The 24,330-nt window shown below is 45.9% G+C and overlaps 1 protein-coding gene across 1 annotated transcript in view; it reads left to right on the top strand.

The window, feature by feature from the left end:
* Positions 1 to 24,330, top strand: part of SND1 (staphylococcal nuclease and tudor domain containing 1) — a 426,619-nt gene that overhangs the window by 308,122 nt on the left and 94,167 nt on the right. Inside the window, exon 16 of the mRNA XM_025929258.2 lies at positions 21,461 to 21,570. Within this exon, the coding sequence (XP_025785043.1) occupies positions 21,461 to 21,570 (110 nt within the window). The remainder of the gene's footprint in view (positions 1 to 21,460; positions 21,571 to 24,330) is intronic.

Genomic DNA, 24,330 nt, shown 5'->3' with positions numbered 1-24,330 from the left:
TTTAAAAGAATATTTTAAGCTTTTCAATTCCGATCTTCCATTGAGACAAGTTCTTTATTCTGCTGCCAACGAATTGTGACCTCCTGTCAATCAAATATATCTGTCCCTCTTTAACCCACTCTACTTGTGGTTTTGAAAGTTGTCTCAGTAACAGAGACCTGCAGTGCGTGTTGCCTGATGTATGTATGTAATGTGGGGAAAAGCCATTTCCATAGGAGTAGGAAGTTAACACATTTTGGAAACTGCGGATGAATTCTAAAACAAGGCCCGTTTCTACTCTTTCAGCCTCCTTTGGATTTCTCTGCAGAGGTTTGATAATTAGACGTTGACACAGGGAAGTTTAAGTTATGATAATGGTTCTCAAATAGATCATAATTTTAATTAAAAAGAAATCTGATAACATGAAAAGCTATGTTTACATATTAGTTATACATACAGAGTGTTTGAATAATTATTATCTGTTTTGATTTTATGAAATGGTAACAAAATTTGTTGGGACAAAGAATGCATAGGAGGCAGTTAGTTGTGTCCTACTAAGCCAGTTGTTCCTTTTCTGACTCAGAGGTGAGTTGTGGGAGGAAGATTTGTGCTTTTCCGGGGGTCGGCTCTCATACAGCCTGACCTGGTCTGGGGTTCCTAGAAGGGACTCGTGTGCCTTCGCAGGACACACATGCAGACTTTGTTCTTGTTCCTCCTCCCAAATGCCACAGCACCTTTCTGCCATTTTAAACACTGGGACTTTACTACCACCCCCACAGATTTCCTTGATGTATGTTCCTCTGGCCAGTTATTATTCTTAATATTCTTAAAGAATTATAAGAGTAAAAATGCCAAGGTTGACCCCTCTACAAGTCCTCATGATGTCCCCTGCTGCCTGTGTCATCGCATGATCCTTCTAAGTGTATTATCGTTGCATTGCCTAGTAATTGTTTCTTTGTCTGGCGTTTTGATACCTGGGACCTCATAGAGACTCAGTAGGTTGGTGATCTGTTGGTCAGCCTAACCAACCACGCTGTCCTAAGGAAAAAGGTCATTGTGGAGTGTCCCTGTCTCTAGTCAGTCACTGTGAGCACCTTAAACCAGGGCAGGAGGTTGGGCTGAGCTTGTTTTTTGTCTTCTACCAGATCTCCAAGCAAGCAGAACCTGCAAACTCATGTGGGAGGTGGGGCATAGGAAAGAGTAAATGATCTAGCAGACGGGACACTCAGTGTCTGATCCTGGTTCCACTCCCTCATATATAAAACCAGAGTGGTGGACAAAGATAATCTCGGGGTCTCTTAACTCCCGCTTTGGGAATTCTGTGATACATCCCTTTTTGAGGAAGACACTTTACTGTATTTATGACAAATGTGGGTTTGTAATGGCCCAAAGTCTGGATCTTCCATTTATAAACCCTGCGGCCAAGGACAAGGTATTCAGCCTCTGCCTTAGTTATCTCATCTGTAAATTAAAGTACTATCTGGTGCCTAACAACAGAAGTTAACACATTGTTATAGTAGCTGTCGCTGCTGTATTCATTTCTTTGTGATGAGACCATATTCTCTTGATATACATCGAAAAAACTGTATGTAAGCCTAGCTATGTAAGTCGCCCACCCCACCCCCCATCTTCTGTGGAGCACTGGGTGTTAACCCTTTCTAGTATTTTAACATTGACTCCGGATTCTTGCCTATTTGAGTATTTTTTTTTCCCACTTTGCTAATCCTTTTTTTTTTTTTTTTTTTTTTAATTTTATTTAGATCCAAGTTGGTTAACATATAGTGCAATAATGATTTCAGGAGTAGAATTTAGTGACTCATCACTTACATATAAAAGCTGGTGCTCATCCCGACGAGTGCCCTCGTTAATGCCCATCACCCATTTAGCCCCACTCCCCACCCACCTCCCATCCAGCAACCCTCAGTTCGTCCTCTGTATTTAAGAGTCTCCTGTGGTTTGCCTCCCCCTCTGTTTTTCATCTTCTTTTTCCTTCCTTTCCCCTCCCCTATTCTCATATGTTTTGTTTCTTAAATTTTTCTCATCTGATTTATATGAAGTAAGTAGATCTTCAGTATCTTCACCTCATTTGTGAATAAATATCCTGATTAGGCCCTAGGGTACACTATCATCACTTGATCATTTTCACAGGACCACAGGGACAATGAACTCAAGTACTTAACATTCCTTCATTCCTTCAACTCGCCCATGCCCAGGCCACCCTTTGCAGGCACTCATTTTGCTGGAATTCAGCTCTGAGTTGTTCAGATGTCACCTTACCCTGTAGCTCAGTTTCCTTGCTTTTTGGGGTGGTCTCGAGCTTTCTACACATCTAAGAAAACTACAGGCCTTCTCTCTCAAAAATGCCTCATATGTGAGGAGAGAAGAAAGGGTGTGGCCAGCTAAGGAAAAAGAAGGCCTTGAAAAAGCACTTTATTCGAAAGGAGAAATGGTTTTAAATGGCCCGCATGTCTGCTGGAAGAGGGACATTAAAGGCTAGTTGGAAAAGTCAGATACCCCAGTCTTTGAAGGACCCTGTATCTGCAAGGTTGCTTACATTGTATCTCAGAGATAAGTTGTTGACAACTTTGAGTCACGGCCATTCTTACTGAATTTGAATCCGAAGAAGACTGTCTGTCTTCTCTTCAGAAAATATGTGCACACACAGATCTCATACAATTTCATTAGATTCACAAACACTAGCCTCTCCCCCAAGCCCATCATTGACCACCCGCCACCCCTCCCCCCCCCCCCCCCCCCCAGATTGGGAACTCCTGAAGTAAGATCTAGGAAGAAATGAATGGTGGGTAACGCATTGTCATTTTAAAATTTTTAGGTATGACTATTACACAGTAAGGCACACACAAGTATATACCTTGATTAATTTTTTTGAGAGAGAGAACATGAGCAGGAGAGGGGCAGAGAGGTGGGGGTGGGAGGGAGAGAGTCTTAAGCAGGCTCTATTCCCAGCACCGAGCCCAACACAGGACCATGATGAGATCATGATCTGAGCCAAAATCAAGAGTTGACTGAGCTCAACTGACTGAGTCACCTAGGCACCCCCAGCTTAATTAATTTTATGTGTATAAAAATATACATATAACCCAAAGTCAGGTAACCTCTATGCACATCAAAATATAGAATAATCCTAGCACCTGGGCACATGGATGGCTCAGTCAGTTAAGCATCTGACTTTGGCTCGGGTCATGATCTCATGATTCATGAATTGGAGCGCTGCATCAGGCTCTCTGCTGTCAGCACAAAGCCAGCTTCAGATCCTCTGCCCCCCCCCCCACCCCTCCCCTGCTTGCATTGTCTGTCTCAAAATAAATAAATAAACTTTACAAAAAAAATGCTTCTAGCACCCCAGCATGCTCTTTCATGGCCATTCTCTCCAAGATAACCAGTATTCTGGCTTTTTTCACCAAAGATTAGTTTTTACCTGTTTTGGACTTCAACCTGGAATCCTAATCCTACTTTACCCAGCTAATTGTCTGTGAGATTCATCCTTGTTGTTAAATGTGGTGTCTTTCCTTTTTCATTGCAGTATTTTTAAGCAGTCAGTTTTACCACAGTGTCAAGACTTAGATTAGAGAGGATCCAAACTTAGGTCAACAAGTGTGGCTAGGAGGCAATTGCCATTGACCTCCTAAGACATATGGGAACCTGAACTAGGCTGCAAGGTGGGAATGAAGATGGAAGAACAGATCTGAGAACTCTTTAGGAGGGTTCTAATCTATACAGTTTTGTTGGTTACTTGATAATAGAGGATGGAGAAGAAAGAGGACAGTTTTCTGGTTTGCAAATAATAGAACATTTGTAACCTTCATTACTAGGTCAGTTTTGATACCTTGAATATTAGTTGCCTTTGGATTTTTGCAGATCCAGATGAATTAATAGAAAGGTCAGAATTAGAGATGAAAATTTTAAGAGTCATCAGTTTATAGTGGATTTTGAAGCCCAAGGAGTGAATTTAATTGCCTAGGAGTTGGGTTTAGGGTAGGAAACCGCTAAAAACAGACCACCGTGAAGTTGCAAGGCTTAAGGAAGGGTCAGGAGAAGAGGGTCCAACAGCAGAGGCTTGGAGAAGCAGGAGAGCACCAGAAGGAAGGGTTAACAAAGAAGCCAAGCCAAGGGCAACGTCCATGTCACAGAGTCCTTAGATTTGGGAAGAGGAGGCTTTGAAGGTACTTAAGGTCCAGTGTTCTATAGCACCTCTCTTCCTGCCCCTCCTGTAGCTTTGTATGGTGTCTGTATAGATGCCTGTCTGCACTGAACTATGTGGATTTCAAGGGAGAGGGGCCATGTTCTTTCCATTCCTCATGACTCCAAAATCTACCAGGGTAGACCTCGTACCTAGTAAGTGGTCACTAAATGTCCAGGTTGCACTTGTGTCTAAGACAGCCCTGAATTGGATGACCTTCCCTGATCTGACCGCCTGCATCTCCTTGGGGACTGTCTTGCTGAGGGAGTGTGGGCACAGCAGCCAGGCTGAGTTGTGTGCCTGCCTTTTGGCAGGGGACAGAGACGGGTTTAAAGCCCAGCTCTGCAGAGGCTTCAGGGCAGTGAGCAGTGCCGCTCTCTGGGAACGCCCTCCTCTTCCAGCAAGCTACGTGGCTCCTTTGGTTACATAAGATGTGTGTGTTCTGGCAGGGAAGAGCTGCCTGAGTGAGTGTTTAGCAGAAATGATTTGTGTGGAGTTATTTTGAGACCCCAGGGGAGGGAATGGCAGCCAAACCCTGCAGTATTTTAAACCGCATCACTCATCTACAGAGATTAATACATTACAGAGTCTCAGCCAGCACTCCGGTAACAGGGAAATAAGAATGCTAGGGCCCTATCAAATTGTTAAGTGCCAGTTCTCCCAGTATACACAAGGTGACTGCAGGCATTTGGACGGAACTTGGTGTCTCGAGATTCCCCCATACTTCTTTGACCTTGTCCTCCCTGAAGACAGGAGTTGGGCAGGTTTCCTCCTGTGGGGTCGGCCTGGGCTCACTTTGGATCTGCAGTCTGATTGTGCTCTCCTCCACTGTATAGGGAGCAAGTTGGTTTTCTAAGAGAGAAGTGAGCCCACTTTCTTTGTGGCAGCCCAAATTACAACGTCATTTAGGTGATTGAGCTTCTTTCTTGTGGTTCCAGGCTGGCTGGGAGAAATCCCTCCTTCCCCTTCCAAAAGCACTCACCTTTTCTCCTGACTCAAGGATGAACAGCTGTCTGCTAAGGGTGGGTGAAGAACAGAACATAGAATTTTCCAGCTTAGTGACAGCCTCCATATGAAACACTTACCTGTTTTTTTCTCTTGCCTATTCTGTGAAATTTGCCTCATCGCTCCCCACCCTTTTATTGACAACTGTCCTCTTTGCCATTCAGGAGCTGGTGTCTCCCTAGGATGGCTATCTGAGATGGAAAGGGCCTTCTTTCCCCCACTGCATCCACAGTTGTAGAGCCAAAGAATTCCTTGCACTGGGAAATCTAATTGCCTTCTGACCCAGTGGGATCCATTTGGGCTGGAGGACATCTAGGCCCTTGCTAGACCGCAGAGAGTCCCCAGAAAGAAAGAACCCTATCCATAACTGTCCACTTTGTTTTATATTTTTAGAAGACATACAATTACTTTAATGACAAAAACTATGGAAACGAAAAAGTATAGTTACATAAGTGGCGATCACAAAGTATACAGCTTCCCAGAGTCCACAAAATTCTCTACAAAGACGTGCACCTTGACATATTTCTTTTGATTTAGGTACCTCACCGCAAGCCTGATCTACCCCAGCACTGGGCACAATGGGAAGATGTGGAGGGGAGCACTACTTGCAGCTGGGGCGGGGGTGGGGGCGGGAAAGGAGAGATCCGCTCCCCCAAGGAGCCAGTAACCATAAGACTTCAGCTGATGGCGTCTCCTTCCTCTTGTGATGCTGGACGAGACCAGCCTGGCGGGGAATGGGGCTGGGGTGTGGTGGAGAGGAACAAGAAACAAGTGAGGAGGCACGAATAAGCCAGCACCTGGTGAAGTTTTCAGGTTGGTGAAAGGGAGCTGGCAAGCAGCCTAGCGCTTTGGATGAGACGTGCAGGCCATGAGGGGGAAGGGGGGCTCCTCTCTCCTTATTCCTGGGAATGAAACAGCATTCTCCTGTGCGCTATGCTGAGGGCTCCACCCATTCCTGTCTCTGGGCTCTGCCACAGAAGACACTCCCCCTGAGTGTACGTGTGCCCGTTGGTGGGTGCAGCCCCAGTGTCCTTCTCCCCACAAAGACCAGTTTCTGATCTGGGCCCCGTCACAACAGATGCTGTCTCCTGCCATAGGCTCGGACACGTGCGCTCAGCCCTCGGAGACGGCCCCTGCTGTTTCTTCACTAGCTACCCCCTCAGTCTGCCTTCCTCCTCTCCCCCTTTCCAGCCCCACCCCCTGCCCTCTTTCCGTGAGCCAGTGAGCACACGCGAGTGCACACACACGGCACAGACACGCGCGCCCTGGGTTGTGGTGGCACCGGGAGTCACCATCAGGCAATGTGCTTGACTGCCAGCAGTGTTCGGGAAGTTTAGCGCCCCGTCCCTCCCTCAGCACTCAACCCCGCCTTCCTCACCTGTCACGCCCTTACTGCCAGTCACGACGTTTGGCAAGCTTCTCGTCCAGGGACCTGTGCGGCCCTTCAGTTGTGCAGTAAGCAGCACACCACAGCAGCTCTCTTGTCCCTTGAAGACGGGCACAGCCTGATGAGGCAGGTTACTATCTCCCATTCGGCTGCAACAGATCAGGAAGCTTGTCTGTCGGGTACCTGGTTTTCCCTCTCGCTGCCCTCCCTTCTCGCCCACTTTTCAACTGAAGCTTTGCATCCAGCCTCCCAGTTCAAATCCTGGTGCTTTGGTGTCCTGTTGCCACACTGAGACGGGAGCTGAAAAGCCTCAATTAAATGCAAGTCGTGCATTCACCGTCCCACTGGCCACAGTGATGACCGAAAGAGTCATTTCTGCAGCGTCGCATCAGTGGGAAGTAAAGGATGCAGAAATCCTGTTCTTTCCCTTGGGTCTCCCAAACAGGGAAAATAATCACTTCAGTAGGACACTCTCCCTGAATTCGGCAAAGTGGATTCTAGGCAGTGGTTTGGATCTGCTGTTCCTTTTTATCCCCGAGAGCCCGGTGAATGAGAGAAGGAAATGAATAGACTGCTTGTCACAATACCACCAGGGTCTCCACAGCGCCTGGGGCTGCTGCTGAGAGACAGAGAATGGAAATGGGCTGGAATGGAGGCCGTGGCGGCAGGCGGCCTTCCACGGGCCAGGCTCCACCTCTCCCACACGGTCCCTCGAGGGCTTCCCTTCTCCCTCAGCCCAGGGATTCCTCCCGCACCAATGGAGCTGTCGGCACTGCTGCAGCGTCCTGCCCGGAGCAAAAGTCCACCTCTGCCTGCTCACGGGGAGGCAGGGCTGGTACGTGGGCTGTCCACGCCCCTCCCCAGTCAATCCCACAAAGGCAGAGGTCACACTCCAAAGGTGGCTCTCGAGAGCGTGTAAGAAGAGACATCCCCACTGCACGGGCCCCAACACCCCGTCAAAATTTTAATTAAGTCAACTAGAAAGACATTTCCTGTTTGACAACACCCTTAATATTACCTGGATTAAAAGAGGGAAGCGAGTAGAAGGGTGGGAAATCAAAACCCGTGTCTTATGAGGACCTTGCAGTGTTTAGCCTGGAGGAAATAAGACACAGGAACTAGAGGTATTGTCTTCACATATTTGAGGGGCTGTTGAGTGGGTCATGGATGTTTTCTGTGGTCCCAAGGAATTGGGCCAGATTTTAGAAGGCCTGGAATGTCAAGATTGTGGAGTTCTGATTTTATAATAAACTACAGGAAGCCACTGGCAGAGTTCTGAGCAGCATATTATGCTTTAGGAAGAGTGATTTGCTAGCTATGTGTAGGAAGAGTCTGTGTAGGGCAAAATGGAAAGCAGGCAGGCAGATCAGAAGATTCTTGCCTGGAAGTGACAGGAGCCTGAACGAGCAGAGTTACGTTGACGATCGAGAAGGTTCCTTGGACTGAACAGCAACCTTGGAGGTGAAGTTCATGGAATTGCCAAGAGGTAGCAGTTGCTGAGTTATATGGTGAAAGTAGGGACAAATCTAAGATAGGTGAGGTTTTTAGAACAGGAGGACAATAGTAACAAAACCAGAAGGGGACAAGGGGAGAAGAGGAAGAGGAGTTTGGTTTTAGACATGCTGAATTCCAGATATTGGCAGGGCCCTCCCAGGGAACATGTCTGTGAAACGTTTGGGATTGGGTCTCTGGCTTAGAGGATAATTCGTGGGTTCTGGAGGATCACAATGATGGAGAACGTGAAAATAGATGGGCCTTCCAAGAGACAGTGCAGAGCATAAAAAGAAGGGACAGCAGAAGACAAGACAGGCAGCCCAGAGAGCTAGGACACCAGTCGAGAGAAGCAAAGCCAGGAAAGAGTTGCACTACAGGACCATTGCACGGTGTTGAATGCCATGTAGAGATCTAGTAGGGCTCCCACCGAGAAGAGATTATTAGATTTGTGAGTGAGGAGGTTACTTTTCCAAGTAGTTTTTAGTAGAAAGATAAAGTCTGAGTACAAAATCATAGGAGCGAAGGCTTTCTGTACAAGGAGTGTAATAGTGCAAGTATATTGTCAGCGAGTGGAGAGAGAAGCCATTGTGGGAAGGAACAAAGAATGGCAAGTCTGGAAATTTCAAGTTTTGTGCTTATGGGGTGTATGTTTTGAATGGGGAAATCGGAGTCTGGCGGAGGAGAGTGGGAATAAAGAGGAAAGATCTCACGTACAGGAGTGGGGCATTCCTAGAATGAGGCGCAGGAAAGGAAGATTGAGGGCCTACACCTGTGGTTAATGCCACCTGCCTCAGCCACTCTCCTTTGAACCACGTTTCCTTTCCTTTTGCCTTCTCTGTTGCATGACCGTAGGCTTTGTTAGGTATTGTTTTTATTACTTAGGGTATTCTTTCACTGTCACCTACACTGATGTTCTAGTTCTGGGAAGTTGATCTCTGCATTGGGTAGATTTTCTTTTAACCAGCATACAGCTTCCCTTTAAGCAGGAATTGGCAGACTTTCTCCATAAAGGGCCATGTAGTAAATGTTTTAGGCTTTCTGGGCCAGATAGTCTCTCTCACAAATATTCAACTCACTGTTGTACCATGAAAGAAGCCATAGACAACAAATGAGCATGGCCATGTTCCAGTAAAATTTCATTTATGGAGACTGAAATTTAAATTTCATGTAATTTTCACATGTCACAATTTTTTTTTAACCATTCAAAAAATGTAAAAACCATTCTTAAGCTCATGAGTTGTACAAAAGTAGGCAGCGGGCTGGATTTAGTCTACAGGAAGTTGTCTGCTGACCTCTTTTATGTTATACTAACCAAAAACAACAACAACAACAACAACAACAAAAACCATTCTTCACCCACAGCCTGGAATTTAAGATACTTTTCTGGATAGAATGTATTTGTATGTCAGGATCAGCCTATGCTCTTGAAGAATCTTGATCTTTCAGAATTCCTTTTCCTTTTTGCTTCTTTTTATTTATTTTTACCTTACCTCAGTAAGGTAAAGGGCTCTTAGAGATTCTCTGCTCTCAAGAGTTTTATTCATTCTCATTGGTCTGGGGGTCTTAGTATTCCTGACACTAGCTGATTTCTTTTTCTCCAGTTCTGCTAGCTGAGTATACTAACCTCTAGACATTTGGATTTCACTTGTCTCAGGAGGAGAAGCTCAGAACAATTTTCTGTGAGTGAAGGCTCAAGAAGGGCAATAGTTTGGAAGCACACTCCACACATTCTCAGAAGCATTTGTTCAAATAACACAACACAACTTGGTTTAGAAAGTCACTCTAAATTTATTCAAGTAAGTAGCTTTTACATTTGGCTGCCAGGTGTGTGTCAGGATACCTTCTGGAAGCTTGTACTTGCAAGATCCACGTGGGTATTTCCTGTGGCTTTCTCCCCACCCTGTAGCTATTCTCTATCAGCCTGGACAGTACATTCAAATTCTCTTCTTTAGGTATTAACATGGAATTTAAGAGACCAAGATTAGAATTCTTCAGTGCCAAAAATGAAAGGGGGAAAAAATACATCTAAGTTTTATTTGATTCAAAGATAAAGATACATGTTTAAAATAAGTCAGAAAAAGCAAAAGTTGAGGTTCTCATAGAAACCAACTCCTCCTCGTTGCTCAGACATGGGGTTTATGCTCATTGGGTGCTGTCTCCATGGTGCCACGGTGTTACATAAAAGCTTGAGCCATGTTGATTTCTTGTCATCGGAAAGACCATCGTGGCCCTTGCTTTTGACCTCCAGTGTTTTTTCTTTGTAATGTCCATATGAGGCTGTTGTGTTGATATGGATACTGATGAGAAACTCAAGGGGACAGTTGGGGGTCGGCACAGTGCTTTCCTATGCCCGCTTGTTTCATTGCTTTCTGAGTTGATGGCAATATTATTGCAGCTACTGCTTATAGCAAACCCAAAACAAATATGTGTATTGGGAAGCAGACAGCCTGCCATCTCCAACCTGCCCCCCCCCCCCGCCTTTCCAAACACCCCCAGAGACAGCCTGGCTAGATTGCTGACAGCCATGATCTTGGGATGCCCCGGGGAGGGAAAGGCCTTGTTAACCAGTGAGAGTTCTTCCTCCCTTTAAAAATCATTGTTTTCAGATCCTGCTCTGCAACGGGAAGAATTCTGAAAGGTTATTCTGATGCTGGCCAAATTGTTATCTACTGCACGAGCTCCGTCTGAATTTTTTTTTTTTCCTTTTGGAAGTAGTTCTTTGGTGTCTAAACTTAATGATAAATAAAGCTTGGTGAAGCCAGTTCACCATGGACTGAGCACCAGAAATCCAATAGAAGGCCTCTAAGCCACCTGTTCCTTGTCTCCTCCTTGGAAGTGGGCAGTGGTTTAGCATTTAACACTCATTCGCCTTAAAATCCTAGAAATGATATTCGATTTCCTTATGAACTCACCAAGTATTCTGCATAGGACATTGTTATAACAGGTTTGTGGCATCTATTTCTGTTAGGTTTAACCTGTTTGGCATTCATTTCGCAAAACAGTTATTGAGTATCTACTCTATTCCAGATGCTGGGTATACACAGAGAACTGGCATTTACCATACCTCAAATAATCGTTGAGTGGGGATCCACCATTAACAGGCTAACAACAGCTAGAGATGAGACCTCAGAAGTCAGCCCTGTCCTTGTGGTATCATACCCATGACTTGTATCAGAGAAATTTAAGGCACGTTTAAAGCCAAGCACTGTACAATAGTCCCTCTTTATCCACAGAGGAATTGTTCCACAACCCCCAGTGGATGCTTGAAAAATGCTGGTCGAACCAAACTCTATATATACTATGTTTTTTTTCCTTTACATACATATCTGTGGTAAACTTTAGTATGTAAATTAGGCACAGTAGGAGATTTATAACAGCAATAAAATAGAACAATTATAACAATATTCTATAATAAAAGTTATGTGCATATGGTCTCAGAATACCTTATTGTACTATACTCACACTTGTGATGATGCAAGATGATAAAATGCCTACACGGTAAGATGAATTAGGGTGAATGATGCAGGCACTGTGACGTAACATTAGGCTACTGGTGACCTGACAGTACCGCAAAAGTGGGGTCAGCTGCTTCTGGGCTGCATTGGACCCCGGGTAACTGGAACCACAGAAAGTGGAACCAGGTGGTGGAGAGACTACTGTACCTCTTTTCTGCAGGTGCCTCTCCTTCACCCCCTTCCTTTCTTCAAAGGAAGTCGCAGTTCCCATCGCCTTATGAAGACTGGGTCATATTGCTTCTCTTCCCAATTAACTTCAGTTTCTCGTCTTTCAACAAATGCATCAAACATTACCAAATCAGAACAGCCCAATAAAAGTCTACCTTAACAGTCGGAATTATGAACTAAAAACAGCTTCAGTCTCAGCTCTTACCCGGTTCTGAGTCCCTGACTACAATTACCTGAGGAGTTGGATCTCTTTAATTAGGATCCCTTCATTCTTCTTTTATCCCTTTATTCTGATCACTGAAAGAGCTTTAGCAGTGACATATTCCAAAATTGGCCCACAAGATGCTGCCTCCCCGGAGGTAATAACATAGCAGTTTAGAGAACAAGGGAGAGAAGAAAGAATTTGAGACAATACAAAATCCTTGTTTTATTTCTGACCCTTTCAATACAAATCGAGGCCTCCTATCATGTAGAACTAACTCTTAGGAACTGGTCTACGATTTGCCTTGCTTTGGGGCCATTTTAGGAAATGGAGGACCAGCTGGCCCTAATGGGATGGTTTGCAGTTCTCAGTTGTTAACTGATTCATGGACAGCATTTGCAGTTTGAGGTCTCCAAATTAATTCTGATTTAAACCTTATGAGAGAGAACTCAGATAAGCTTCTGGTGCATGAGATGTGTTACATTTCTGAGAACTAACAATGTGGTGTGCTAATTTGGTTTTATACGTATATGCAGGTGATAACCACGTTCCTTAAAATTAGGCAGATGGCCTGTCTGCCTCAGCATTTTGTGCCATTGGTGTGAGAGTTCTGGATTTTGTTCTTGATGCTTAGGGAAGAAACAGCTGTCTAAACTTTGTTAACACCAAAGAATATTTGGTTTGGTTTGGTTTGGTTTGGTTTTGAAATTGACTTGAACATAGTTAAGTGTTCCTTTTCTCAGGCTATATAAGGAGCCTTATTCTCTGTACATAGTGAGGTTTTTTTAATTTGTGTTTTGGTTTTTGGTGGGGGCGGGGAAGGCTGGCAGGGCAAAGTATAGAAATGGAACTAATTGAATCCGGGGGTAAAAATCTCTACTGAGAGTCTGTGAATTATAAATTGGCTAGCTGCAGCAGCAGGAACTCAGGCAAAGGTATTGGAGTGCAGTCAGTGTGACAGGAAGCTTATTTTGGTGTTCTTTCTGTGCCTTGCCTTGTCCTTGACGTTTACTCCAGGGGACTGTGTATTTAAAAAGGGAGACGTGTCTACAGTTTCCATCTGGGAAACTTTTACAGCATTCTTACCTAGGGTCTTAAAGGTGAAGGATGAAAGTGTCCTGCTAGATGAGATAGTGTAGTCTTCTGTCCCTTTCCCACCTGTCTGTCACCTGGCTCTGTACTCAGCTCCACTTAAGCTGTCAGCCAGGCATGTGGCACATACTAGCAGATAAAGCCAGTTTTTGTTCTGAAAGTCCCACCAGGACAACCATTTTATCAGGTTTGATCAACAAAAGAAAATGTGTTGGAATTTCAGGGAGGGGTGCCTGGGTGGCTCAGTCGGTTGAACATCCAACTTTGGCTCGGGTCATGATCTCAGAGTTCATGGGTTCGAGGCCCACATCATGCTCTATGCTGACAGCTCAGAGCCTGGAGCCTGCTTCAGATTCTGTGTCTCCCTTGCTCTCTGCCCCTCCCCTGCTTTCTCTCTCTCTCTCTCTCTCTCTCTCTCTCTCTCTCTCTCAAAAATAAACATTTAAAAAAAATTTTAATTTCAGGGAGCAGCATTTAAAGCAGAGATATTTAGGGGCGCCTGGGTGGCGCAGTCGGTTAAGCGTCCGACTTCAGCCAGGTCACGATCTCGCGGTCCGTGAGTTCGAGCCCTGCGTCGGGCTCTGGGCTGATGGCTCAGAGCCTGGAGCCTGTTTCCGATTCTGTGTCTCCCTCTCTCTCTGCCCCTCCCCCGTTCATGCTCTGTCTCTCTCTGTCCCAAAAATAAATAAACGTTGAAAAAAAAAATTAAAAAAAAAAAAATAAAGCAGAGATATTTAAATTTGAATATTATTCAAGAAATCATTCCCAAAATATACAAAATAAAATAACAGTTCCCTGGGCTGGGCTGCTTTCTCATAAGTAGAAGGATGGGTTTAGTAGCCACATTTCAGTTTCAGGGTCAAATAACAGCATTTCCATTTCAATTGGGAAACTTATTTATAACCCACTAGTCATCCCCACGCTTGGTTTTTCTGATATTTTGTCCAGATTCTCTTTCTCCTAATAATTACACCCCCCGTCCTCAAACTAAGCATTTTCCCTCCTTTCTCGTGTTTACACCTTTCAAATATTTGCAGATTGTTATCCTGTCACCCTCTTAGTCACCACTTAGCTGAACTGTACAGATTTAGCACCTTTTATCTTCCCTTTAAAGGCAGGCCTCCCCGCCCCTGAGTCATTTTCCACTGCTCCCTTGAAATGTGCTCCAGTTTTCTGTATTTCCATGTGGCCACAGACTTCCTCCGGCTGAACGTGGGGTTATCAGTGGGGATGTTTCCCTCCTTTGTTGTATCGGAAACTGAACATCTTTGCGGTGCCCCGTCCTCAGGTCTCGCTGGCATTGCCGGTCCGCGCTGACCTCCTCCTCTGTTTCAGCTGCATCCCAAGTGTGCCAATCCAAAGACCAGCAGGGTAGATGCGTGTAGCTGTGCTTGCCTTTTTTCCTCGAAGTGTTATGTAACCTTGGGAAAGTGGGATGTATGCAGTCAGGGATTCCTTCGGCCCTTCTCCTGGTATTTGTATAATGTCTACATTAACCCTGCCAGTTCATTAGCCATTTCCTTTTCTGTGTATTTACTTTTTTTTCAGGAGTGTTTTCACTAATATTCATTTAGTCAACATTTGCTGAGGATCTCCAGTGCCACTGTGTGCTATAGCTGGTGTATTGGATGCGGGAAAGAATAAAATCTGAATGACAACAGTACCCAGTCTAAGAAGCGATTTAGTTTTAGTTTTATTCGGGTTGCCAATACCAGGTTCTCACGTAGGCTTGCTCATGGTTGCAGTAAAGGGAGAGCAGATTTCTGGGAATATCTGTGAAAATCTAACGGGATGTAAGCTAAGGCCCAGGATCCTGTCAGATCCTGGAATCTGGAAGGTGACTGTGGGTGTGAGGTTGCCCCAGGCACTCAACAGTAGCTCTCCAGTGGTAGTGCTCCAGTGTCCCCTCTGCATAGATCGCCTCCTTCCTCTGGCTCCTGATGGGCCTGTGTTGTGCACACTGCTGGATTCAAATTCCAGAAAGAGAATCTTATTGGCTCACCTGTAGCTCCCATTTCTATTTGGACAGAGCCTTTTCTCCTCTGCCAACCTGACTGTAGATTGGCCACCCCTGAATCGTGTACAGCAGCAACTCTTTTCTCCCCCCAGCCCCCTGTCAGTCCCCCACTCTCAGCTCTGACCTCCATCCCCAATTTGCAGTGAGGGGAGGGGACAGACGCCCGGAACAAGGGCTAGGAAACATAGTTGCCTGATGCCTTAGCAAGGGACTTGACATGGTGAGCCCCGCGATCGGCTTGTCCAGCACATTCTACCAACAGTCTCCCAGACACATATGTGTCTGCCTAGCACAGTCCAGTTACCACATGTTGTTTCTTAACAGTATGTAGCCTGGTAGGTTTAATAGGAAATTCAGTCACCAGTAACATACCTTGCACGATGATAAACAAATACAATGTTTTCATGCTGGTAATCAAGCGTGGTTGGCCCAAAGTCTGTCTTTTTCATCATTGAGCCCTCCGCTTCCAGCACAGTGCCTAGCCCAGCGCAGGCACTGATACGGATTTGTGAAATGGAAGGAGGGACCATCTGCTGAGTGAACTGTGGCGTTTTTAAGTATCGTAAATAGGCAGACGGGAAAGAGTATGTCTTCGTGCCTCTGGAGCCCTCCCTCAGTAACGTCCGGCGCAGCAGTGAGCACACTGGACGGGAAGTGAGCACCGTTGACTAATCCTTCCAATTGGTTATTGTTTCCTCTAGAGTTTTGTTTCCTTTAGCTAATCCCTGGTCTCTCGTTTGCTGGACAAAGTGCCATTGGGAAGCTGTCACTTCTAGCCAAGGCAGATTGCCACACACTTCCCTTTAGCTCCCAATAAAGGTAAAAGCAAACACACGTTGAGCCCAGAGGCTTAATTGTCATAAAACTCACCTACAATGTTAAATATTCAGAGCGATACATGACTCTCATAGCCATCAATAGAATCTCTTATATAGCCATTATTGTATCACTAACAAGAATTTGTACTTCTTGTTCCAAAGCTGACTGACCAAAGTGTTTGTGTTAATTGACCTAGTTAGTCAATGTCTCTGAATGTATAATTTCTTTTTAATAGAATGCTCTATAGCCCGGCATTTTACATTTGAAAGGGGGCATCCTGAACTCCAGAAGTCAAGTCTCGGGTGAGGAATCTCAGAAGGGCTCAGTCAAAATTGGGGGATTTCATCGCCAGGGGAGACCTCAGAGCTCCTTTATGTCATAGAGACCATGAGGCCGCAAAAGGTTTCATACTTCGTCACTGGCAGAGCAGAAACCAGAACCATGGTATGCTCATAGCTAGTGATGCATTTTATCTTCCTAAACCATACAAAATCAGGCACATCCTCTTTTTTATTTTAAATAGTCTTGGGCAACCATCATATCCCAGAAAGCTTAAAAAAGATATGAAAAATAATGGGTTTTTAGCTATAGTCAGATAGGTCTGTGGGGCTTAAAAGAGGTCAAGGAGCCATATGGATAAGAAGGGTGTGTGTCTTATCTGTCCTTCACGGACATCAGCCAAAAAGCCCCACAGGGTACAGTATCTTTCTTCATTCTGGCACACCCCATTGTCGGCAAAGAAAATGTTTTAAGAATGTTTGGGAATTTTTTCATATCTTAGTGTTTTTTTTTTTTAAACCAAATATTTTTGTTTTTTGAATGACTTGTGAGTGTCAGGAGTCAATTTGGCAGTTAACCTGTACCTGCGGCATTTGAAGCACAGCAAAGTTTATATGTTCCTATCAGCAGGCAGGCAGCGCTGCACCAGTGCATTGTCAGAAAAAGCAGCTATTAGCAGTACTATGCACAATCCAGAATTACGGGCACTTTCTCGCCTGGCTGGGGAGAGGTTCTGGAACTCCAGTGATACCTCATTTCATACGTACAGTCTTGGGAGCTCTCCATTGCTGCGTGGCTCAGTGGCTGCAGCCCGGGGTTTGCCTTCCGAGAACCCGACTTTCCTTCCCTTGATCTGTTTTCTTTAATTCTTTTTCCTTCTTTTCTTTCTTTCCCTTTTCCTTCCTTTTTCTCTCTTCTTCTCCCCCCCCCCCTTCCTTCCCTCCCTCCCCACCGTATTGGTAACAGAGGAACACCAGGTACACCAGCCCCGTCATGCAATCTTTGTTTGAATAAAGGTGCAGCATGGATGGGGTTTACTTATTGGCCAGGCTCTTAGGAAAAGAGGGCCAGGCAGAGCGCTTCCTGCTGGCAGCGTGTCTTTACCTGGTATTCAGCAGCAACAGCTGTCTTTCTGGGTTCAGAATAACACTTGTTTGGTTTCCTCTCTGTTGGTGGATAGCACATTTTTTGCCCTATTCCTTTTTCCCTTAGGACACAAAAGCAAGTCCAGAAACTGATAAATAAGCGTTCAGCATAGCCTTTGAACTCTTGCTGAGGGCCCTGACCCACTAGAGGCTTAATTCAATGTCATAACTATCATTTTTTCTCTTTAATGAAACAGAACAGAAAGACCATTGTTTTGTGGAAACTTTGTTATATAAAAGTGTATATACCCATATGTAAATGTATATATGGGCCCTAATAAAATTAAAAGCTAGAAAACACTCAGCTGCACAGTTCTTTACAAGCAGAAGTAGATTCTGCCTCTCCCTTCTCAGTCCCTGTTGTGACATCCTTCCTAGCCACCCCCTCCGTCCCCCCAAATCTAGCAATTCCCCTGCCCCTGAGTGTGGAAGCCGCCTACTATGGCGGCCCCGGTGCCAAGCACCCCTCTGCCTTACGTCCAGACACCAGCTGTGCCTGGACTTCCTGACCCTGCTCACCTGCTCAACAAGAAATGGAGGGCATCAGGGGCACCTGGGTGGCTCAGTCGGTTGAGCATCCGACTTCGGCTCGGGTCATGATCTCGCAGTTTGTGAGTTCGAGCCCCGCATCGGGCTCTGTGCTGACAGCTCAGAGCCTGGAGCCTGCTTCGGATTCTGTGTCTCCCTCTCTCTGCCCCTTCCTTCCCTGTTCATTCTCTGTCTCTCAAAAGTGAATAAACGTTAGGGGCGCCTGGGTGGCGCAGTCGGTTAAGCGTCCGACTTCAGCCAGGTCACGATCTCGCGGTCCGTGAGTTCGAGCCCCGCGTCGGGCTCTGGACTGATGGCTCAGAGCCTGGAGCCTGTTTCCGATTCTGTGTCTCCCTCTCTCTCTGCCCCTCCCCCGTTCATGCTCTGTCTCTCTCTGTCCTAAAAATAAAAATAAAAACGTTGAAAAAAAATTAAAAAAAAAAGTGAATAAACGTTAAAAAACATTAAAAAAAAAAAAAGAAAGAAACGGAGGACCCCAGGCCCCAGACTCCTGCCTAGTCTCCATGACAGGTTGTAATGCTCTCTAGTTACAGTGGTAGTGAACTCCAAAACTGGGCTTTGTCTCGATAGTTTAGCATCTGCCAGTTCGGGGTTCATATAACCACTTAGTAGCTTTCAGGCCGTAGTGATTTCAGGCCTTAGGTCTATTCACAGATAGCAGGTACTCAGTAAAATATTCATTTAACACCTCTTTTCCTCTTAGCTCTCATACCTAGGTTCCCACTTCCATTGGATATGTTTTTAAGATACAATGTCTCCCTGTCCATCCTGAGCTGAGACGGGTTTTGACTGAGAAGGGGTTACTTCAGAGGAGACCAGTCAGAGAGAAGTGGGAGAACGCCCAGAAGAAAAGGAAATCAATGATAAAAGCAGAGATAATACTCTTGTTCTCAGGCAACTTTTCTGTTCCCTCCTTTCTTTTACCTACCTGCCCGATGGGAATTAATGTGCATTGATGTGTTTACTTTTTCCCCACCTAACAAGGTGTAGGGAGACCACCTATTCTGCTTCTTCCTCTTGAAGAACTGGATGGAGCCAGGCTGCTGACAGCTGGGGGAACAGATGAGAAAGGCCCTTCTTTGCCTCTGAATCTGCTTGGAGTGGCTGAGTTTTGGTCACCACAGGCCCAAGGGTCTCTCTCTCCTGAAAGACATTTTGACTCCATTTCTGCTAGACTTGAAGGCTTGTTAAGCCATCTTGTTTTCTGGATTTAATCACTTGGTGGTCTCCCAGAATTCAGAGAGGACTACTGGGATCTCTAGATTTCTTGAGATTTCTGAATACCAAGGTTGTGACATCAGAGTAGAGTAGGTACATCTGCTCAAACAGTGAGACCAGGAAATCTTCTGTGCCTTTTTTGTGCAGTCTTTTCCCCAATTCCTGCCACCCAGTAAGTGTCCCAGCCTCCTCCCGGTTCCAGTCCCCAGTTCATAACCACCCCACCAATAGCACCCAGCTCAGCCCCACCCAAATGGCTGCTAAGGGTCAGAAGCATACTGGTAACGTATTTTAGCATTATTCCTGTTCTGCAGCAAAGCCTTATCTATGGGTCTGTGGCCAGAAAGTTCAATAGAATTGTTTATTTCTCTCTCTGACAATTCTGTTCTTGCTTAATTTGCAGATAGAAAATGAAAAGTGATTTTGGCTGTTGATGCTGTAGAAACCATGGGCTGACTTTCATTCAGTTTTACTCTAGCCCCATCTCTCCCTTCTGGGTTACGTCTCAGGCTCTTTGGCTCTAAGTTTATTGGTCTCTTTTACCAAAAATCAGTTCCACTTCTCCCACACAGCCTGGCACTGAAGTGCCCAGAACGAGGCAGCCCTAGAAATCTCACCCATGGGATGCTCGGGTGGGGCCTTCAGCTGTCCCATCCTTGCACAGCTGGGCGAGTGGCCTGGCCACCAGCCCAAGCCGTTGTCCTGCTGCAGTTGCTATCCTTCTGCTGCTCTCCCTCTCTGGTGTTTCCTTTGATGTGATGTATTCCTTTTGTGAGGCCTCAAGGCTTGGAGGGAAAGCTCTGTTCTTGAGCTTCTGAAAACCCGAGGTATAAACTATTCCCTTTCCTCTGAGCTTCATGACCTTGAATCTGTACTGTGGCCAGAAACATGAGCCGCCACCTGGCTTCGTCCATAAGAGACGCATGTTCTGTCCCAGCAGTGGGGGCCCCTTTGCCCAAAGGCTTCCTGGCAAGTGTGTGCAGTTGCCTAGACACCTTGCTTCTTTGCCTCCTGTGCCAAATCTCTTGTACCGGCACCCAAGGCCATTTGGAAAATGCCTTGGGAGGTAACGCCTCCCAATTCTGCCTTATTGCAGCAGGAGAGACCAGCAGTGATTCAGAGACCTGGGCATAGATGCATCCTCCCCCATATTTTGATCATTTCCTTTTATTGTGTCTCTAGCCTGCTTCAGCGTTTTGTCTCACAATTACAGTTGCAGTACGAATTTTTTGGAAATACTGTGTAAGTAACTCAGATATCTAAATGTGACGTATCTCATGGTCTATCACTGATGACCACTGTCAGTGATCTAACACTGATGATCACTGTTGCAAAATGAATGACTGAATCAAAGAGAGAAAGAAAAGGCAATCTGAGTTGGTTAGTGAGCACCTGTGTTGTATAAAAGACCATCTTTGGATATAAAGAAGTGTGAAGAATGGGATCCTCAGGGATCTTATAGGCTAGGTATGGAGTGAAAGACAGCTGAGGTTATGAGCGTGGTGATTGCTATAAATATAATAATAATAATAATAATAATAATAATAATAATAATGGTAAAACCATAAGAGTTAAAATGTATTCTACTTCTCCATAGGCCAGGCGTTGTGCCACTACATGTTTTTACATACATAATCTCTCCTAGTTCACACAACAACCATGTGAGGCAGATACATTATTCTACCAGTTTTACAAATAGAACAACTGAGGCTTTGAGTGGTTCAGCAGCTTGGCTAAGGTCACAAAGCGAATACGTGATAGAATTAGGATGTGAATCCAGGTCTGTCTGGTTCCAGACATGTAATACTTCATCAGTATTCTGTTTTTTCTGTTACTCATTCTGAATGAAAAACTGATGGTGCTATTGTCCAGAATATAGCCAGAGGACAGCAGGGGAAGCTTATGAAGAGAAAAATGACACCGCGTTAACACTTGTGAATTTGACGTGAAAGCCAGATAGTAAAGAGAAAACGTCTAGGAGTCCACTGGAATGACTCTCAGAAGGCAGAGTAGCTGGGGATAGCAGTATGATTTAGGTGAGAGAGCCATTTAGATAAGCGATGGTGGAGCCGGTGAGACCTTGGGACTGTAAGGGGGTGCATCCCACATCCGGGTGTGCCTGTGCTCCCCACACGTCTTATTTGGAACTCCCCACGTCTCTTGCTGATTCTCAGATGCTATGACCGGGAGCTCACCTCCCCTGCCCCCTCTAATCACCGCTGCCCTGGTGATGGTTGGGTTTTCCCTCTACAGCAACTTATCTCTGATGTGATGGCATTCTGATCTAAGTCCTGCCCTGTTGAAAGTGTCAGGGCGGTGTCCCATCCTTGCTGGACACTAGGCCGACCAGGCCCCTTTTCATCACAGATTCTCCTTTTCTCCTGACACAGGCATCGAATGCCCCAGAGGAGCCCGAAACCTCCCAGGCTTGGTGCAAGAGGGAGAGCCTTTCAGTGAGGAAGCCACACTTTTCACCAAGGAGCTGGTGCTGCAGCGAGAGGTGGGACATCTTACGGTTGCTTCTTGTGTGAAGAGGGGTGAGAAAACGGGGCTCCCTTGGTCTCGTGCTTTCCTGCCACGTCAGAGATGAGTCTGACATTTTTCTGGTGCTCGGCCTTCCTCATCCACCATCCATTCTGTGTCTGCCCACATCCTGCTTCCTTGAGCCCTGCGTCATTGGCCAGCCACCCCCAGACAGCCCCCTGCCACCGGTGTCCTGGGATTGTGTGCTGAACACCAAGCCGGCCTAGGCAGCATCCTGAGGCAGAGGGCTTACGGCTCTGTAGCCCTGCTCCTTGGCGAATCAGCCCGCGCTGCCTGCCTCCAGCTGGATTTAGAAGCTTGACTAACCCTGTCAGGGGCCAATTTTCTTTGAACATTTATTTGTATCTTTGAGTAATTGCATTTTACGTAGCGGGTTTTCTGACTTAATTTAATTGTATTTCTGTTTCTGCCCGTTGGCCTGGCTCTTGCAGGCAGGAGTTAGGCTTCTCAGCTGCTGCGGTGTCCATCTACCTGCTAATTTGTATCAAGTCATAGTCAACTGATACATCTTCTTTCCAGGAGTATTGCAGTCATTCATCCTGCTAGGTGGGCACAAGAAAGGAACAGTGGGGGAGTGTGCTGGGCTCAGGCTGAGGATTTCAGATCTGCCTTTGTCCTCATTTCTTTTACAATCAAACCCATAGGGTCCCGTTAGCTTTCATGCAATATCATGATATGCAAGAGCTAAAAGATTATGGGGTCCTAGAGGTTAGCTCGCTCGTGGGGCTTTGTAGATCCTTGAGATCAGACGTGTGGGCTTGGGGATGTTTCTCATTTTGATTTGAATCGCCAGTGAGTATATTGGGTACTAGAGGCACAAGAGAGCAGGCTAGCCCAGGATGCTGTGTGGGACTGCCCGGACCTGTAGAAAACCACCTCTTTGACTTCTGGCTGAACGACACTATTTGCTTTTGGTTGCCACCTCTTGGGGATTTTTTTTTAGCACTTACCTTTCCATTTTGTGAAAGAAAACGGGGTGGCAAAAGGAATCCTGAATTCTTAGTTCAAGATAGATGGGTTCCATTTCCCAAAATGAACTGCAACAACCTGGGCATTGCATAGGCTGTGCTGGCCGTCTGTATAGTGGGGCGGGGGCAGGAGTGCTGGACCCCTTCGTGCCTCCTCAGTCTCACACTGACCCCTGTTTATTTGTGCTGAGATGCATTCATGTTTGTGAAGAAGAAATCCTCATGCAGAGTGCCTTCCCCCTTCCCTTCTATTTTGTAACTGCCCAGTGTAGTTTGAATTCTTGTCGGTTAAAGATAAGCCCCTGCAGGAAAAGTATTTTAAAAATCCAAATAGTCCAGTTGTCTATCAGAAACTGTTGCAATTTGGAGCACAGTAATTGGGTAGACGGGGCAAATATTTTGGAATTTCCTCTGTGTGGACCTTTGGGGAATGACCTACAGAGCAGCTCTGTGATGGGAAAAACAGGTCCACCCAAGGTCTGCGACTTAAAGTCATCACAGAAGTAGCCTCGACAGACATCCGGTGGTCGTGCTTTGGACGGAGTGAGGAAAGGCCCTCGTGGGGTTCTCTGAGACTTTTCGTTAGTAACGTCCTCATCACTTCCTAGCTGCGCCACATTTCTGTGTCGCCCTCCCCGTTGGTCACCGTTGTCCTCCCCTGTTGTTTCACGGCTCCTGAAGTTTCTTTCCCTTTCTTTTTCAACTCTCATTTCCCCAGCCACTTTTCTTCTGATCCCATTTTCTGGCCCGCTGGTGCCATCCAAAGAGCACAAGGGGTCAGAGAGAATACTGGCCACTAAGTGGAGTGAGTGGGCCGAAAGCTCTTTTTTTACTCTCTTAGTATCGTGACCTTACCTTTGTCTGTACATTTGCCGGTATTTGATTGTTGAAAAAAGATAAATTTTCCCCCATCTTCTTTGATGCCCCTGGCGTGTGAGTTTGCAGATCTTGGTCTAATCCAGATTTGCTATGTGGCTTTCTTGGTTGTAGCACCCCAGTTTTACAGAGCCCTAAGTCGGGAGTCTCTTGATAAAGAAACTTTCTGCGTTTTCTTAGCTGCTTATATGATTGCCCAGCCTGACTGTTTTGAAAGGTCTTTCCAGAGGGAAGAGGAGTATGGCTTAAACTCAGGACAGCTTGAAGTTTTAACTAAAGGAACCGGTTTTAACCTGTCCCCCTGGGCATTTCCCTTCATATCATACATGTAAACTGTTTTCTTGACAGTGTAGGAGTGAAGAGTGGTTTTTGTTTTGTTCTAAGTCGCTTTTACCTGTATTTTTATTCCATACATTGTCCTGGGCACATGTCTCTTTGCCTCTTCCTTCCACCCCACTTGGATCTAGGAAAGCCTGATGGATTGGCATTCCTGGATGCGGAGATCCCTCCCGCCCTGAGGAGGAAGCACCGTGCCGCTGTACGGATGCCTGAGTGTGCGTTCACAGCCTCTCACCTCACGTAGCTCTTACCTTCAGGGCAGCCTCCACAGCACCCCATTCCACTCCAGGTGCTCTTCGGGGGGCCGAGCCGCTGTTGTGATGGCCGCGGTTGGACAGGCTTTTGGTACCTTGTGCCAATCCCCTTGTTAATCAGACTTGGTCAGGTAATCAGGTATTGGCGATGATGTGATCCTCCTTGACCCTGCCCCATCCCTCCCCTTTATGTTTTTCTATTTCTTATCTTAGTTTTGACCGGGATCTCTCTATCCTCTGCCTCGTCTTCCCAGTTACTATAAACTGGCAGAATCCAAT

The sequence above is a fragment of the Puma concolor genome, chromosome A2 (genome assembly GCF_028749965.1).
Source record: "Puma concolor isolate L17-30 chromosome A2, mPumCon1.1.hap2, whole genome shotgun sequence".
Classification (NCBI taxonomy): Eukaryota; Metazoa; Chordata; class Mammalia; order Carnivora; family Felidae; genus Puma; species Puma concolor.
Note: the sequence above shows the minus strand (reverse complement) of the source record. Positions and strands in the feature narration are given on the sequence as shown.